The sequence below is a fragment of the Oncorhynchus clarkii genome, chromosome 33 (assembly GCF_045791955.1).
Source record: "Oncorhynchus clarkii lewisi isolate Uvic-CL-2024 chromosome 33, UVic_Ocla_1.0, whole genome shotgun sequence".
NCBI lineage: Eukaryota > Metazoa > Chordata > Actinopteri > Salmoniformes > Salmonidae > Oncorhynchus > Oncorhynchus clarkii.
The window spans coordinates 33,786,696-33,803,299 of record NC_092179.1 but is presented as its reverse complement, the minus strand read 5'-3'; the positions used below and the strand labels follow the sequence as shown (position 1 = coordinate 33,803,299).

At 48.0% G+C, this 16,604-nt stretch overlaps 1 protein-coding gene across 1 annotated transcript in view; it reads right to left on the bottom strand.

Annotated features, from left to right (window-relative positions):
* LOC139393112 (adipocyte plasma membrane-associated protein) overlaps positions 1–15,785 on the bottom strand; it is a 47,274-nt gene extending 31,489 nt beyond the window's left edge. The window contains exons 1-5 of the mRNA XM_071141471.1: positions 15,629–15,785; positions 11,072–11,161; positions 8,066–8,187; positions 7,559–7,657; positions 4,782–4,934 (exon numbers count right to left, since the gene is read on the bottom strand). Of these exons, the coding sequence (XP_070997572.1) occupies positions 4,782–4,934; positions 7,559–7,657; positions 8,066–8,187; positions 11,072–11,161; positions 15,629–15,711 (547 nt within the window). The 5' untranslated portion in view covers positions 15,712–15,785. The remainder of the gene's footprint in view (positions 1–4,781; positions 4,935–7,558; positions 7,658–8,065; positions 8,188–11,071; positions 11,162–15,628) is intronic.
* Between the last annotated feature and the right edge of the window lie 819 nt (positions 15,786–16,604).

The following is a 16,604-nucleotide window of genomic DNA, read 5'->3' as shown; positions in this document are numbered from 1 at the left end:
TTAAGGTTAGGCTGTCAGACCTGCTGTCCAGTCAGAGTTAAGGTTAGGGGTTAGACTGTCAGACCTGCTGTCCAGTCAGAGTTAAGGTTAGGGGCTAGACTGTCAGACCTGCTGTCTAGTCAGAGTTAAGGTTAGACTGTCTGACCTGCTGTCCAGTCAGAGTTAAGGTTAGGGGTTAGACTGTCAGACCTGCTGTCCAGTCAGAGTTAAGGTTAGGCTGTCAGACCTGCTGTCCAGTCAGAGTTAAGGTTAGGGGTTAGACTGTCAGACCTGCTGTCCAGTCAGAGTTAAGGTTAGGCTGTCAGACCTGCTGTCTAGTCAGAGTTAAGGTTAGACTGTCAGACCTGCTGTCCAGTCAGAGATAAGGTTAGGGATTTGACTGTCAGACCTGCTGTCCAGTCAGAGATAAGTTTAGGGGTTAGACTGTCAGACCTGCTGTCCAGTCAGAGTTAAGGTTAGGGGTTAGACTGTCAGACCTGCTGTCTAGTCAGAGTTAAGGTTAGGGGTTAGACTGTCAGACCTGCTGTCCAGTCAGAGTTAAGGTTAGACTGTCAGACCTGCTGTCCAGTCAGAGTTAAGGTTAGGGGTTAGACTGTCAGACCTGCTGTCCAGTCAGAGTTAAGGTTAGGGGTTAGACTGTCAGACCTGCTGTCCAGTCAGAGTTAAGGTTAGGGGTTAGACTGTCAGACCTGCTGTCTAGTCAGAGTTAAGGTTAGACTGTCTGACCTGCTGTCCAGTCAGAGTTAAGGTTAGGGGTTAGACTGTCAGACCTGCTGTCCAGTCAGAGTTAAGGTTAGGGGTTAGACTGTCAGACCTGCTGTCCAGTCAGAGTTAAGGTTAGGCTGTCAGACCTGCTGTCTAGTCAGAGTTAAGGTTAGACTGTCTGACCTGCTGTCCAGTCAGAGTTAAGGTTAGGGGTTAGACTGTCAGACCTGCTGTCCAGTCAGAGTTAAGGTTAGGGGTTAGACTGTCAGACCTGCTGTCCAGTCAGAGTTAAGGTTAGGCTGTCAGACCTGCTGTCCAGTCAGAGTTAAGGTTAGGGGTTAGACTGTCAGACCTGCTGTCCAGTCAGAGTTAAGGTTAGGCTGTCAGACCTGCTGTCTAGTCAGAGTTAAGGTTAGGGGTTAGACTGTCAGACCTGCTGTCCAGTCAGAGATAAGGTTAGGGGTTAGACTGTCAGACCTGCTGTCCAGTCAGAGATAAGGTTAGGGATTAGACTGTCAGACCTGCTGTCCAGTCAGAGATAAGGTTAGGGGTTAGACTGTCAGACCTGCTGTCTAGTCAGAGTTAAGGTTAGGCTGTCAGACCTGCTGTCTAGTCAGAGTTAAGGTTAGGGGTTAGACTGTCAGACCTGCTGTCCAGTCAGAGATAAGGTTAGGGGTTAGACTGTCAGACCTGCTGTCCAGTCAGAGATAAGGTTAGGGATTAGACTGTCAGACCTGCTGTCCAGTCAGAGTTAAGGTTAGACTGTCTGACCTGCTGTCCAGTCAGAGTTAAGGTTAGGGGTTAGACTGTCAGACCTGCTGTCTAGTCAGAGTTAAGGTTAGACTGTCTGACCTGCTGTCCAGTCAGAGTTAAGGTTAGGGGTTAGACTGTCAGACGTGCTGTCCAGACAGAGTCAAGGTTAGACTGTCAGACCTGATGTCCAGTCAGAGTTAAGGTTAGACTGTCAGACCTGCTGTCCAGTCAGAGTTAAGGTTAGGGGTTAGACTGTCAGACCTGCTGTCCAGTCAGAGATAAGGTTAGACTGTCAGACCTGCTGTCCAGTCAGAGTTAAGGTTAGACTGTCAGACCAGCTGTCTAGTCAGAGTTAAGGTTAGACTGTCAGACCAGCTGTCTAGTCAGAGTTAAGGTTAGACTGTCAGACCTGCTGTCCAGTCAGAGTTAAGGTTAGACTGTCAGACCTGCTGTCCAGTCAGAGTTAAGGTTAGGGGTTAGACTGTCAGACTTGCTGTCCAGTCAGAGATAAGGTTAGGGGTTAGACTGTCAGACCTGCTGTCCAGTCAGAGTTAAGGTTAGGGGTTAGACTGTCAGACCTGCTGTCTAGTCAGAGTTAAGGTTAGACTGTCTGACCTGCTGTCCAGTCAGAGTTAAGGTTAGGGGTTAGACTGTCAGACCTGCTGTCCAGTCAGAGTTAAGGTTAGGCTGTCAGACCTGCTGTCCAGTCAGAGTTAAGGTTAGGGGTTAGACTGTCAGACCTGCTGTCCAGTCAGAGTTAAGGTTAGGGGTTAGACTGTCAGACCTGCTGTCCAGTCAGAGTTAAGGTTAGGCTGTCAGACCTGCTGTCCAGTCAGAGTTAAGGTTAGGGGTTAGACTGTCAGACCTGCTGTCTAGTCAGAGTTAAGGTTAGACTGTCTGACCTGCTGTCCAGTCAGAGTTAAGGTTAGGGGTTAGACTGTCAGACCTGCTGTCCAGTCAGAGTTAAGGTTAGGCTGTCAGACCTGCTGTCCAGTCAGAGTTAAGGTTAGGGGTTAGACTGTCAGACCTGCTGTCCAGTCAGAGTTAAGGTTAGGGGTTAGACTGTCAGACCTGCTGTCCAATCAGAGTTAAGGTTAGGGGTTAGACTGTCAGACCTGCTGTCTAGTCAGAGTTAAGGTTAGGCTGTCAGACCTGCTGTCTAGTCAGAGTTAAGGTTAGGGGTTAGACTGTCAGACCTGCTGTCCAGTCAGAGATAAGGTTAGGGGTTAGACTGTCAGACCTGCTGTCCAGTCAGAGATAAGGTTAGGGATTAGACTGTCAGACCTGCTGTCCAGTCAGAGTTAAGGTTAGACTGTCTGACCTGCTGTCCAGTCAGAGTTAAGGTTAGGGGTTAGACTGTCAGACCTGCTGTCTAGTCAGAGTTAAGGTTAGACTGTCTGACCTGTTGTCCAGTCAGTGTTAAGGTTAGGGGTTAGACTGTCAGACCTGCTGTCTAGTCAGAGTTAAGGTTAGACTGTCTGACCTGCTGTCCAGTCAGAGTTAAGGTTAGGGGTTAGACTGTCAGACGTGCTGTCCAGACAGAGTCAAGGTTAGACTGTCAGACCTGATGTCCAGTCAGAGTTAAGGTTAGACTGTCAGACCTGCTGTCCAGTCAGAGTTAAGGTTAGGGGTTAGACTGTCAGACCTGCTGTCCAGTCAGAGATAAGGTTAGACTGTCAGACCTGCTGTCCAGTCAGAGTTAAGGTTAGACTGTCAGACCAGCTGTCTAGTCAGAGTTAAGGTTAGACTGTCAGACCTGCTGTCCAGTCAGAGTTAAGGTTAGACTGTCAGACCAGCTGTCTAGTCAGAGTTAAGGTTAGACTGTCAGACCTGCTGTCCAGTCAGAGTTAAGGTTAGACTGTCAGACCTGCTGTCCAGTCAGAGTTAAGGTTAGGGGTTAGACTGTCAGACTTGCTGTCCAGTCAGAGATAAGGTTAGGGGTTAGACTGTCAGACCTGCTGTCCAGTCAGAGTTAAGGTTAGGGGTTAGACTGTCAGACCTGCTGTCTAGTCAGAGTTAAGGTTAGACTGTCTGACCTGCTGTCCAGTCAGAGTTAAGGTTAGGGGTTAGACTGTCAGACCTGCTGTCCAGTCAGAGTTAAGGTTAGGCTGTCAGACCTGCTGTCCAGTCAGAGTTAAGGTTAGGGGTTAGACTGTCAGACCTGCTGTCCAGTCAGAGTTAAGGTTAGGCTGTCAGACCTGCTGTCTAGTCAGAGTTAAGGTTAGGGGTTAGACTGTCAGACCTGCTGTCCAGTCAGAGATAAGGTTAGGGGTTAGACTGTCAGACCTGCTGTCCAGTCAGAGATAAGGTTAGGGATTTGACTGTCAGACCTGCTGTCCAGTCAGAGTTAAGGTTAGGGGTTAGACTGTCAGACCTGCTGTCTAGTCAGAGTTAAGGTTAGGGGTTAGACTGTCAGACCTGCTGTCCAGTCAGAGTTAAGGTTAGACTGTCAGACCTGCTGTCCAGTCAGAGTTAAGGTTAGACTGTCAGACCTGCTGTCCAGTCAGAGATAAGGTTAGGATGTCAGACCTGCTGTCCAATCAGAGATAAGGTTAGGGGTTAGACTGTCAGACCTGCTGTCCAGTCAGAGTTAAGGTTAGGGGTTAGACTGTCAGACCTGCTGTCCAGTCAGAGTTAAGGTTAGGGGTTAGACTGTCAGACCTGCTGTCCAGTCAGAGTTAAGGTTAGACTGTCAGACTTGCTGTCCAGTCAGAGTTAAGGTTAGACTGTCAGACCTGCTGTCCAGTCAGAGTTAAGGTTAGGGGTTAGACTGTCAGACCTGCTGTCTAGTCAGAGTTAAGGTTAGGGGTTAGACTGTCAGACCTGCTGTCCAGTCAGAGTTAAGGTTAGGGGTTAGACTGTCAGACCTGCTGTCTAGTCAGAGTTAAGGTTAGGGGTTAGACTGTCAGACCTGCTGTCCAGTCAGAGTTAAGGTTAGGAGTTAGACTGTCAGACCTGCTGTCCAGTCAGAGTTAAGGTTAGGGGTTAGACTGTCAGACCTGCTGTCCAGTCAGAGTTAAGGTTAGACTGTCAGACCTGCTGTCCAGTCAGAGTTAAGGTTAGGGGTTAGACTGTGAATGATCAGACCTTGTTTGCTGTCCAGTAGCAGACTATGGTGTCCAGTCTGGGGGTTAGGGGTCAGGGGTCAACAGTGTTGCTGTCCAGTAGCAGGGTCTTGTGTCCAGTCTGGGGGTTACCTGTCAACTGTGTTGCTGTCCAGTAGCAGGGTCTTGTGTCCAGTCTGGAGGTTAGGGGTCAGGGGTTAACCGTGTTTCTGTCCAGTAGCAGGGTCTTGTGTCCAGTCTGGGGATAGGGGATGTTACCTGTCTTGCTGTCCAGTAGCAGGGTCTTGTGTCCAGTCTGGGGGTCAACAGAAAACAGCCCAAAGTAGGAGTCCGCTACGATCAGCTGACCACCACTGTCCAACCGCACACCATGAGGACGACCACAGACTGGCTCATAGTCTGTCCTGCTACCTAGTGGACCAACAGAGATAACATCACAGTCTGTCCTGCTACCTAGAGGACCAACAGAGATAACATCACAGTCTGTCCTGCTACCTAGATGACCAACAGAGATAACATCACAGTCTGTCCTGCTACCTAGAGGACCAACAGAGATAACATCACAGTCTGTCCTGCTACCTTGAGGACCAACAGAGATAACATCACAGTCTGTCCTGCTACCTAGTGGACCAACAGAGATAACATCACAGTCTGTCCTGCTACCTAGTGGACCAACAGAGATAACATCACAGTCTGTCCTGCTACCTAGAGGACCAACAGAGATAACATCACAGTCTGTCCTGCTACCTTGGAGGACCAACAGAGATATCACAGTCTGTCCTGCTACCTAGAGGACCAACAGAGATAACATCACAGTCTGTCCTGCTACCTTGGAGGACCAACAGAGATATCACAGTCTGTCCTGCTACCTAGAGGACCAACAGAGATAACATCAGTCTGTCCTGCTACCTAGAGGACCAACAGAGATAACATCACAGTCTGTCCTGCTACCTAGAGGACCAACAGAGATAACATCACAGTCTGTCCTGCTACCTTGGAGGACCAACAGAGATATCACAGTCTGTCCTGCTACCTAGAGGACCAACAGAGATAACATCAGTCTGTCCTGCTACCTAGAGGACCAACAGAGATATCACAGTCTGTCCTGCTACCTAGAGGACCAACAGAGATAACATCACAGTCTGTCCTGCTACCTAGAGGACCAACAGAGATAACATCACAGTCTGTCCTGCTACCTAGAGGACCAACAGAGATAACATCAGTCTGTCCTGCTACCTAGAGGACCAACAGAGATAACATCACAGTCTGTCCTGCCCTCTTTCGGTCTCTCCATCTCCCGTCTGGAACAACATCAGAGGATTTCTAGAGATTTACTAGACCGTCTCTAACACAACCTGACACCAACACACAACCTGACACACACACACACAACCTGGCACACACACACAACCTGGCACACACACACACACAACCTGACACACACACACACACACAACCTGACACACACACACACACACACAACCTGGCACACACACACAACCTGGCACACACACAAACGTCTGTTTTGGCCAGAGCTCCGAGGAAGACAATCGGCTGCCGGCCACATCAACAGAGATCTGAACAGAACACGTTCCCACAGCTAAACACTTCCCAACAGAAGAGTCAGTGTTCCACACCACGGGTCACAGAACATCTGTAATATTCAGGTCCTCCTCCTTTTCTAAATGTTTTCTCACCTGTTTCATACCTACTGAACTGAACACAGCCCTGTAGACCCCAGACAGATTCCATCATACATCAATAAGCCTGCTATAATTACTGACCACACTCCTACTACTGTCAGCTAGCCAGATAGCCATGAAGAACTGTGAGCTAGCCAGATAGCCATGAAGAACTGTGAGCTAGCCAGATAGCCACGAAGAATTGTTAGCTAGCCAGATAGCCACGAAGAATTGTTAGCTAACCAGATAGCCACGAAGAATTGTTAGCTAGCCAGATAGCCATGAAGAACTGTGAGCTAGCCAGATAGCCACAAATAATTGTTAGCTAGCCAGATAGCCACAAAGAATTGTTAGCTAGCCAGATAGCCACGAAGAATTGTTAGCTAGCCAGATAGGGGGAGTGCTGCTCAGCGTGAGGTAATACAGTAGGGGGAGTGCTGCTCAGCGTGAGGTAATACAGTAGGGGGAGTGCTGCTCAGCGTGAGGTAATACAGTATGGGGCGTGCTGCTCAGCGTGAGGTAATACAGTATGGGGCGTGCTGCTCAGCGTGAGGTAATACAGTAGGGGGAGTGCTGCTCAGCGTGAGGTAATACAGTAGGGGCGCGCTGCTCAGCGTGAGGTAATACAGTAGGGGGAGTGCTGCTCAGCGTGAGGTAATACAGTATGGGGCGTGCTGCTCAGCGTGAGGTAATACAGTAGGGGGAGTGCTGCTCAGCGTGAGGTAATACAGTAGGGGCGCGCTGCTCAGCGTGAGGTAATACAGTAGGGGCGCGCTGCTCAGCAGGAGGTAATACAGTAGGGGGAGTTAGTTACTGACCACACTCCTGTAAGTCCTGTCCCATGTGGGTGATGAGTTAGGGTTAGTTAGTTACTGACCACACTCCTGTAAGTCCTGTCCCACGTGGGTGATGAGTTAGGGTGGGTGATGAGTTAGGGTTAGTTAGTTAGTTAGTTAGTTACTGACCACATTCCTGTAAGTCCTGTCCCACGTGGGTGATGCGTTAGGGTTAGTTAGTTACTGACCACTCTTGTAAGTCATGTCCCACGTGGGTGATGAGTTAGTTAGTTAGTTAGTTAGTTAGTTAGTCAGTTAGTTACGTGGGTGATGAGTTAGGGTTAGTTAGTTAGTTACTGACCGCACTCCTGTAAGTCCTGTCCCACGTGGGTGATGAGTTAGGGTAAGTTAGTTAGTTAGTTAGTTAGTTAGTTAATTACTGACCACACTCCTGTAAGTCCCGTCCCACGTGGGTGATGAGTTAGGGTTAGTTAGCGTTGGTTCGTTAGTTAGCGTTAGGGTTGGGTAGTTAGTTAGCGTTAGGGTTGGTTAGTTAGTTAGTTAGTTAGTTACTGACCACACTCCTGTAAGTCCTGTCCCATGTGGGTGATGAGGGTTAGAGTCTCCTGATGGATCCTCCACAGCTTCCCATCCACCGTCCCTGTGTACACGTTACCTAGGAGACACCAGAGGTTAGAGGTCAGGGGTCAGACAGGCCACATAGTTCTAAAAAGGTATTTCCACTCAAAGGTCATATAAACACTGAGGAGGCGGATGAAAGACCAACAGACAGGATTCAATTAAAACATGCTGAATGAAAGACCAACAGACAGGATTCAATTAAAACATGCTGAATGAAAGACCAACAGACAGGATTCAATTAAAACATGCTGAATGAAAGACCAACAGACAGGATTCAATTAAAACATGCTGAATGAAAGACCAACAGACAGGATTCAATTAAAACATGCTGAATGAAAGACCAACAGACAGGATTCAATTAAAACATGCTGAATGAAAGACCAACAGACAGGATTCAATTAAAACATGCTGAATGAAAAACAACTCAGACAAGAGTTCTTACCCTCCGGGTCCGCAGTGAAGGATTCTGGTCCATGCAGTTGTCCAGTGAACAGCCTGCGTCCGTTCTGTAGTCTGGTGTTGACAGCCAGCGGGCCCTCCAGGAGCGGAGGGGGTCCCTTGAATCTGACAGACAATAATTATTTAACCCTTTACCCCCTAAACTGACAGACAATAACCTTTAACCCCTAAACTGACAGACAATAACCTTTACCCCCTAAACTGACAGACAATAACATTTAACCCCTAAACTGACAGACAATAACCTTTAACCCCTAAACTGACAGACAATAACCTTTAACCCCTAAACTGACAGACAATAATCTTTAACCCCTAAACTGACAGACAATAACCTTTAACCCTTAACCCCTAAACTGTTTCCCTCTGATAACACCAACCTGTCTCAAAACACAACTCTTCAACTCCAATAATCCTTAACCCCCTACACAATAAAATAACAATAACGAGGCTATATACAGGTGGTACCTGTACCGAGTCAATGTGTGGGGGTACAGGTTAGTAATGAGGCTATATACAGGTGGTACCTGTACCGGGGTCAATGTGTGGGGGTACAGGTTAGTAATGAGGTTATATGTACATGTGACTATGCATAGATAATAAACAGCAAGTAACAACAGCGTAAACACGAAGGGGATCAATGTAAATAGTCCAGTGGCCGTTTGATTAACTGTTTAGAAGCTGTTCAGGAGTCTGATGGCTTGGGGGTAGAAGCTGTTCAGGAGTCTGATGGCTTGGGGGTAGAAGCTGTTCAGCAGTCTGATGGCTTGGGGGTGGAAGCTGTTCAGCAGTCTGATGGCTTGGGGGTAGAAGCTGTTCAGCAGTCTGATGGCTTGGAGGTAGAAGCTGTTCAGCAGTCTGATGGCTTGGTGGGTAGAAGCTGTTCAGCAGTCTGATGGCTTGGGGGTAGAAGCTGTTCAGCAGTCTGATGGTTTGGGGGTAGAAGCTGCTCAGCAGTCTGATGGTTTGGGGGTAGAAGCTGTTCAGCAGCCTGATGGCTTGGGGGTAGAAGCTGTTCAGCAGTCTGATGGTTTGGGGGTAGAAGCTGCTCAGCAGTCTGATGGTTTGGGGGTAGAAGCTGTTCAGCAGTCTGATGGCTTGGTGGGTAGAAGCTGTTCAGCAGTCTGATGGCTTGGGGGTAGAAGCTGTTCAGCAGTCTGATGGTTTGGGGGTAGAAGCTGCTCAGCAGTCTGATGGTTTGGGGGTAGAAGCTGTTCAGCAGTCTGATGGCTTGGAGGTAGAAGCTGTTCAGCAGTCTGATGGCTTGGAGGTAGAAGCTGTTCAGCAGTCTGATGGCTTGGGGGAAGAAGCTGTTCAGCAGTCTGATGGCTTGGGGGTAGAAGCTGTTCAGCAGTCTGATGGCTTGGGGGTAGAAGCTGTTCAGCAGTCTGATGGCTTGAGGGTGGAAGCTGTTCAGCAGTCTAATGGCTTGTGGGTAGAAGCTGTTCAGCAGTCTGATGGCTTGGGGGTAGAAGCTGTTCAGCAGCCTGATGGCCTGGGGGTAGAAGCTGTTAAGGAGCCTGATGGCTTGGGGGTAGAAGCTGTTAAGGAGCCTGATGGCTTGGGGGTAGAAGCTGTTCAGGAGCCTGATGGCTTGGGGGTAGAAGCTGTTAAGGAGCCTGATGGCTTGGGGGGAGAAGCTGTTCAGCAGTCTGTTGGCTTGGGGGTAGAAGCTGTTTAGCAGCCTGATGGCTTGGAGGTAGAAGCTGTTTAGCAGCCTGATGGCTTGGAGGTAGAAGCTGTTCAGCAGTCTGATGGCTTGGGGGTAGAAGCTGTTAAGGAGCCTTTTGGATCCAGACTTGCTATTCTGGTACCGCTTGCCGTGCGGTAGCAGAGAGAACAGTCTGTGACTAGGGTGGCTGGGGCCTTTGACCATTTTTAGGGCCTTCCTCTGGCATCGCCTGGTATAGAGGTCCTGGAAAGCAGGAAGCTTGGCCCCAGTGATGTACTAGGTCGTACGCACTACCCTCTGTAGTGCCTTGTGGTCGGAAGTCGAGCAGTTGCATTACCAGGCGGTGATGAAACCAGTCACCCTAGTCACAGACTGTTCTCTCTGCTACCGCACGGCAAGAGGTACCAGATTAGCAAGTCTGGCGGTGATGCAACTCTCAATGGTGCAGCTGTAGAACCTTTTGAGGATCTCAGGACCCATGCCAAATCTTTTCAGTTTCCTGAGGGGGAATAAGTTTTGTCGTGCCCGCTTCACGACTGTCATGGTGTGTTTGGACCATGATAGTTTGTTGGTGATGTGGACATCAAGGAACTTGAAGCTCTCAACCTGCTCCACTACAGCCCCGTCGATGAGAATGGGGGTGTGCTCGGTCCTCCTTTTCCTGTAGTCCACAATCATCTCCTTTGTCTTGATCACGTTGAGGGAGAGGTTGTTGTCCTGGCACCACACGGCCAGGTCTCTGATCTCCTCCCTATAGTCTGTCTCATCGTTGTCGGTGATCAGGCCTACCACCGTTGTGTCATCAGCAAACTTAATGATGGTGTAGGAGTCGTGCCTGGCAGTGCAGTCATGAGTGAACAGGGAGTACAGGAGGGGACTGAGCACGCACCCCTGAGGGGCCCCCGTGTTGAGGATCAGCGTGGCGGATGTGTTGTTAACTACCCTTACCACCTAGGGGCGGCCCGTCAGGAAGTCCAGGATCCAGTTGCAGAGGGAGGTGTTTAGTCCCAGGGTCCTTAGCTTAGTGATGAGCTTTGAGGGCGCTATGGTGTTGAACGCTGAGCTGTAGTCAATGAACAGCATTCTCACACAGGTGTTCCTTTTGTCCAGGTGGGAAAGAGCAGGGTGGAGTGCAATAGAGATTGCATCATCTGTGGATCTGTCGGGGCGGTATGCAAATGAGGGTGGCTCTAGTGTTTCTGGGATGATGGTGTTGATGTGAGCCATGACCAGCCTTTCAAAGCACTTCATGGCTACGGACGTGAGTATTAGTTTGCAAGCCGACGAGCATCAGAGCCGGTGTGGTGTGTCTGTACTTACATGTAAGGCTGAGGGTTTATGGGTGAGGGGAGGAGGTAGACCCCAACAGCCACCGATAGCAGGACCACTGATATCCCTCTCTTCCCTAGCCTGAAGACAAGAGACAACACAACAGATATCAGGACCACTAATATCCCTCTCTTCCCTAGCCTGAAGACAAGAGACAACACAACAGATATCAGGACCACTAATATCCCTCTCTTCCCTAGCCTGAAGACAAGAGACAACACAACAGATACAGTGCCTTGCGAAAGTATTCGGCCCCCTTGAACTTTGCGACCTTTTGCCACATTTCAGGCTTCAAACATAAAGATATAAAACTGTATTTTTTTGTGAAGAATCAACAACAAGTGGGACACAATCATGAAGTGGAACGACATTTATTGGATATTACAAACTTTTTTAACAAATCAAAAACTGAAAAATTGGGCGTGCAAAATTATTCAGCCCCTTTACTTTCAGTGCAGCAAACTCTCTCCAGAGGTTCAGTGAGGATCTTTGAATGATCCAATGTTGACCTAAATGACTAATGATGATAAATACAATCCACCTGTGTGTAATCAAGTCTCCGTATAAATGCACCTGCACTGTGATAGTCTCAGAGGTCCGTTAAAAGCGCAGAGAGCATCATGAAGAACAGGGAACACACCAGGCAGGTCCGAGATACTGTTGTGAAGAAGTTTAAAGCCGGATTTGGATACAAAAAGATTTCCCAAGCTTTAAACATCCCAAGGAGCACTGTGCAAGCGATAATATTGAAATGGAAGTAGTATCAGACCACTGCAAATCTACCATGACCTGGCCGTCCCTCTAAACTTTCAGCTCATACAAGGAGAAGACTGATCAGAGATGCAGCCAAGAGGCCCATGATCACTCTGGATGAACTGCAGAGATCTACAGCTAAGGTGGGAGACTCTGTCCATAGGACAACAATCAGTCGTATATTGCACAAATCTGGCCTTTATGGAAGAGTGGCAAGAAGAAAGCCATTTCTTAAAGATATCCATAAAAAGTGTTGTTTAAAGTTTGCCACAAGCCACCTGGGAGACACACCAAACATGTGAAAGAAGGTGCTCTGGTCAGATGAAACCAAAATTGAACTTTTTGTCAACAATGCAAAACGTTATGTTTGGCGTAAAAGCAACACAGCCCATCACCCTGAACACACCATCCCCACTGTCAAACATGGTAGTGGCAGCATCATGGTTTGGGCCTGCTTTTCTTCAGCAGGGACAGGGAAGATGGTTAAAATTGATGGGAAGATGGATGGAGCCAAATACAGGACCATTCTGGAAGAAAACCTGATGGAGTCTGCAAAAGACCTGAGACTGGGACGGAGATTTGTCTTCCAACAAGACAATGATCCAAAACATAAAGCAAAATCTACAATGGAATGGTTCAAAAATAAACATATCCAGGTGTTAGAATGGCCAAGTCAAAGTCCAGACCTGAATCCAATCGAGAATCTGTGGAAAGAACTGAAAACTGCTGTTCACAAATGCTCTCCATCCAACCTCACTGAGCTCGAGCTGTTTTGCAAGGAGGAATGGGAAAACATTTCAGTCTCTCGATGTGCAAAACTGATAGAGACATACCCCAAGCGACTTACAGCTGTAATCGCAGCAAAAGGTGGCGCTACAAAGTATTAACTTAAGGGGGCTGAATAATTTTGCACGCCCAATTTTTCAGTTTTTGATTTGTTAAAAAAGTTTGAAATATCCAATAAATGTCGTTCCACTTCATGATTGTGTCCCACTTGTTGTTGATTCTTCACAAAAAAATACAGTTTTATATCTTTATGTTTGAAGCCTGAAATGTGGCAAATGGTCGCAAAGTTCAAGGGGGCCGAATACTTTCGCAAGGCACTGTATCAGGACCACTAATATCCCTCTCTTCCCTAGCCTGAAGACAAGAGACAACACAACAGATATCAGGACCACTAATATCCCTCTCTTCCCTAGCCTGAAGACAAGAGACAACACAACAGATATCAGGACCACTAATATCCCTCTCTTCCCTAGCCTGAAGACAAGAGACAACACAACATATATCAGGACCACTAATATCCCTCTCTTCCCTAGCCTGAAGACAAGAGACAACACAACAGATATCACATGTACACTGACTGGACAAAACATTAAGAACACAGTCCTAACATTGAGTTGCACCACCCCCCACTCCACCACCACCCGCCACTCCACCAACACCCCCCACTCCACCAACACCCCCCACTCCACCACCCTGCTCCCCCACCACACCACCCTGCTACCCCACCACACCACCCTGCTACCCCACCACCCTGGCTACAGGGCAATGGTACAGTATCTTATCCCTTATCTGTCTGGCTACAGGGCAATGGTACAGTATGTTATCCCTTATCTGTCTGGCTACAGGGCAATGGTACAGTATGTTATCCCTTATCTGTCTTGCTACAGGACAATGGTACAGTATGTTATCCCTTATCTGTCTGGCTACAGGGCAATGGTACAGTATGTTATCCCTTATCTGACTGGCTACAGGGCAATGGTACAGTATGTTATCCCTTATCCCATATCTGACTGGCATTCATCCAGCAGTAGCCCATCTACCAAAACATGACTGTGGTCATTCATCCAGCAGTAGCCTATCTACCAAAACATGACTGTGGTCATTCATCTAGCAGTAGCCTATCTGCCAAAACATGACTGTGGTCATTCATCCAGCAGTAGCCTGTCTACCAAAACATGACTGTGGTCATTCATCCAGCAGTAGCCTATCTACCAAAACATGACTGTGGTCATTCATCCAGCAGTAGCCTATCTACCAAAACATGACTGTGGTCATTCATCTAGCAGTAGCCTATCTACCAAAACATGACTGTGGTCATTCATCTAGCAGTAGCCTATCTACCAAAACATGACTGTGGTCATTCATCTAGCAGTAGCCTATCTACCAAAACATGACTGTGGTCATTCATCTAGCAGTAGCCTATCTACCAAAACATGACTGTGGTCATTCATCCAGCAGTAGCCTGTCTACCAAAACATGACTGTGGTCATTCATCCAGCAGTAGCCTATCTACCAAAACATGACTGTGGTCATTCATCCAGCAGTAGCCTATCTACCAAAACATGACTGTGGTCATTCATCTAGCAGTAGCCTATCTACCAAAACATGACTGTGGTCATTCATCCAGCAGTAGCCTGTCTACCAAAACATGACTGTGGTCATTCATCCAGCAGTAGCCTATCTACCAAAACATGACTGTGGTCATTCATCCAGCAGTAGCCTATCTACCAAAACATGACTGTGGTCATTCATCTAGCAGTAGCCTATCTACCAAAACATGACTGTGGTCATTCATCTAGCAGTAGCCTATCTACCAAAACATGACTGTGGTCATTCATCTAGCAGTAGCCTATCTACCAAAACATGACTGTGGTCATTCATCTAGCAGTAGCCTATTTACCAAAACATGACTGTGGTCATTCATCCAGCAGTAGCCTGTCTACCAAAACATGACTGTGGTCATTCATCCAGCAGTAGCCTATCTACCAAAACATGACTGTGGTCATTCATCCAGCAGTAGCCTATCTACCAAAACATGACTGTGGTCATTCATCTAGCAGTAGCCTATCTACCAAAACATGACTGTGGTCATTCATCCAGCAGTAGCCTGTCTACCAAAACATGACTGTGGTCATTCATCCAGCAGTAGCCTATCTACCAAAACATGACTGTGGTCATTCATCCAGCAGTAGCCTGTCTACCAAAACATGACTGTGGTCATTCATCCAGCAGTAGCCTATCTACCAAAACATGACTGTGATCATTCATCTAGCAGTAGCCTGTCTACCAAAACATGACTGTGGTCATTCATCCAGCAGTAGCCTGTCTACCAAAACATGACTGTGGTCATTCATCCAGCAGTAGCCTGTCTACCAAAACATGACTGTGGTCATTCATCCAGCAGTAGCCTATCTACCAAAACATGACTGTGGTCATTCATCCAGCAGTAGCCTGTCTACCAAAACATGACTGTGGTCATTCATCCAGCAGTAGCCTATCTACCAAAACATGACTGTGGTCATTCATCCAGCAGTAGCCTGTCTACCAAAACATGACTGTGGTCATTCATCCAGCAGTAGCCTGTCTACCAAAACATGACTGTGGTCATTCATCCAGCAGTAGCCTGTCTACCAAAACATGACTGTGGTCATTCATCCAGCAGTAGCCTATCTACCAAAACATGACTGTGGTCATTCATCCAGCAGTAGCCTGTCTACCAAAACATGACTGTGGTCATTCATCCAGCAGTAGCCTGTCTACCAAAACATGACTGTGGTCATTCATCCAGCAGTAGCCTGTCTACCAAAACATGACTGTGGTCATTCATCCAGCAGTAGCCTGTCTACCAAAACATGACTGTGGTCATTCATCCAGCAGTAGCCTGTCTACCAAAAAGACAGTTACTCTACGAACTTGTTTTTGAGGGACAAGTAGACTCATGCTTAAAATCGTTCACGTAACTACATTATTGTTTTATCACAAAGCAAAACAACTCCGGTAAAAACTTACATAGTGAATCCCTCTGCAGCTCGCGCCCGTCCGGTTAGATCACAGTCCGGTTGGATCCTGTCTCCGGTGAGACTCGCCGCCATGAAGGAAAGTAGTTTTCTGTTCTGGTGAGCGACGCGGGAGAGAGGTAGTCTGTTTCAGCTGAGAGAGACTGAGAGTGAGTGTGTGTGTGTGGGGACTGAGAGTGAGTGATTTTAAAAAGAGTTCATCCAGAGGACAGAAGACTGGAAGGGGAGGAGTGAGACGGACTGGGGGAGGTTTATTTACCATGTTTTCTTCTTCCTCAACTATCATGATATTGTTTAGCCACTAGGGGGAGCCACCTGACAGGCCCTGGGACTGAACAGGCTGTTTCCAAGTCAACTTTTATTTGTCACATGCTTTGTAAACAACAGGTTGATGCTATACCCCCACACCAGCACGACCAGGACACACAGGTTGATATTATACCCCTACACCAGCACGACCAGGACACACAGGTTGATGTTATACCCCCACACCAGCACGACCAGGACACACAGGTTGATGTTATACCCCCACACCAGCACGAACAGGACACACAGGTTGATGTTATACCCCCACACCAGCACGACCAGGACACACAGGTTGATGTTATACCCCCACACCAGCACGACCAGGACACACAGGTTGATGTTATACCCCCACACCAGCACGACCAGGACACACAGGTTGATGTTATACCCCCACACTAGCACGACCAGGACACACAGGTTGATATTATACCCCCACACCAGCACGACCAGGACACACAGGTTGATGTTATACCCCCACACCAGCACGACCAGGACACACAGGTTGATATTATACCCCCACACCAGCATGACCAGGACACACAGGTTGACGTTACACCCCCACGCCAGCACGACCAGGACACACAGGTTGATGTTATACCCCCACACCAGCACGACCAGGACACACAGGTTGATATTATACCCCCACACCAGCACGACCAGGA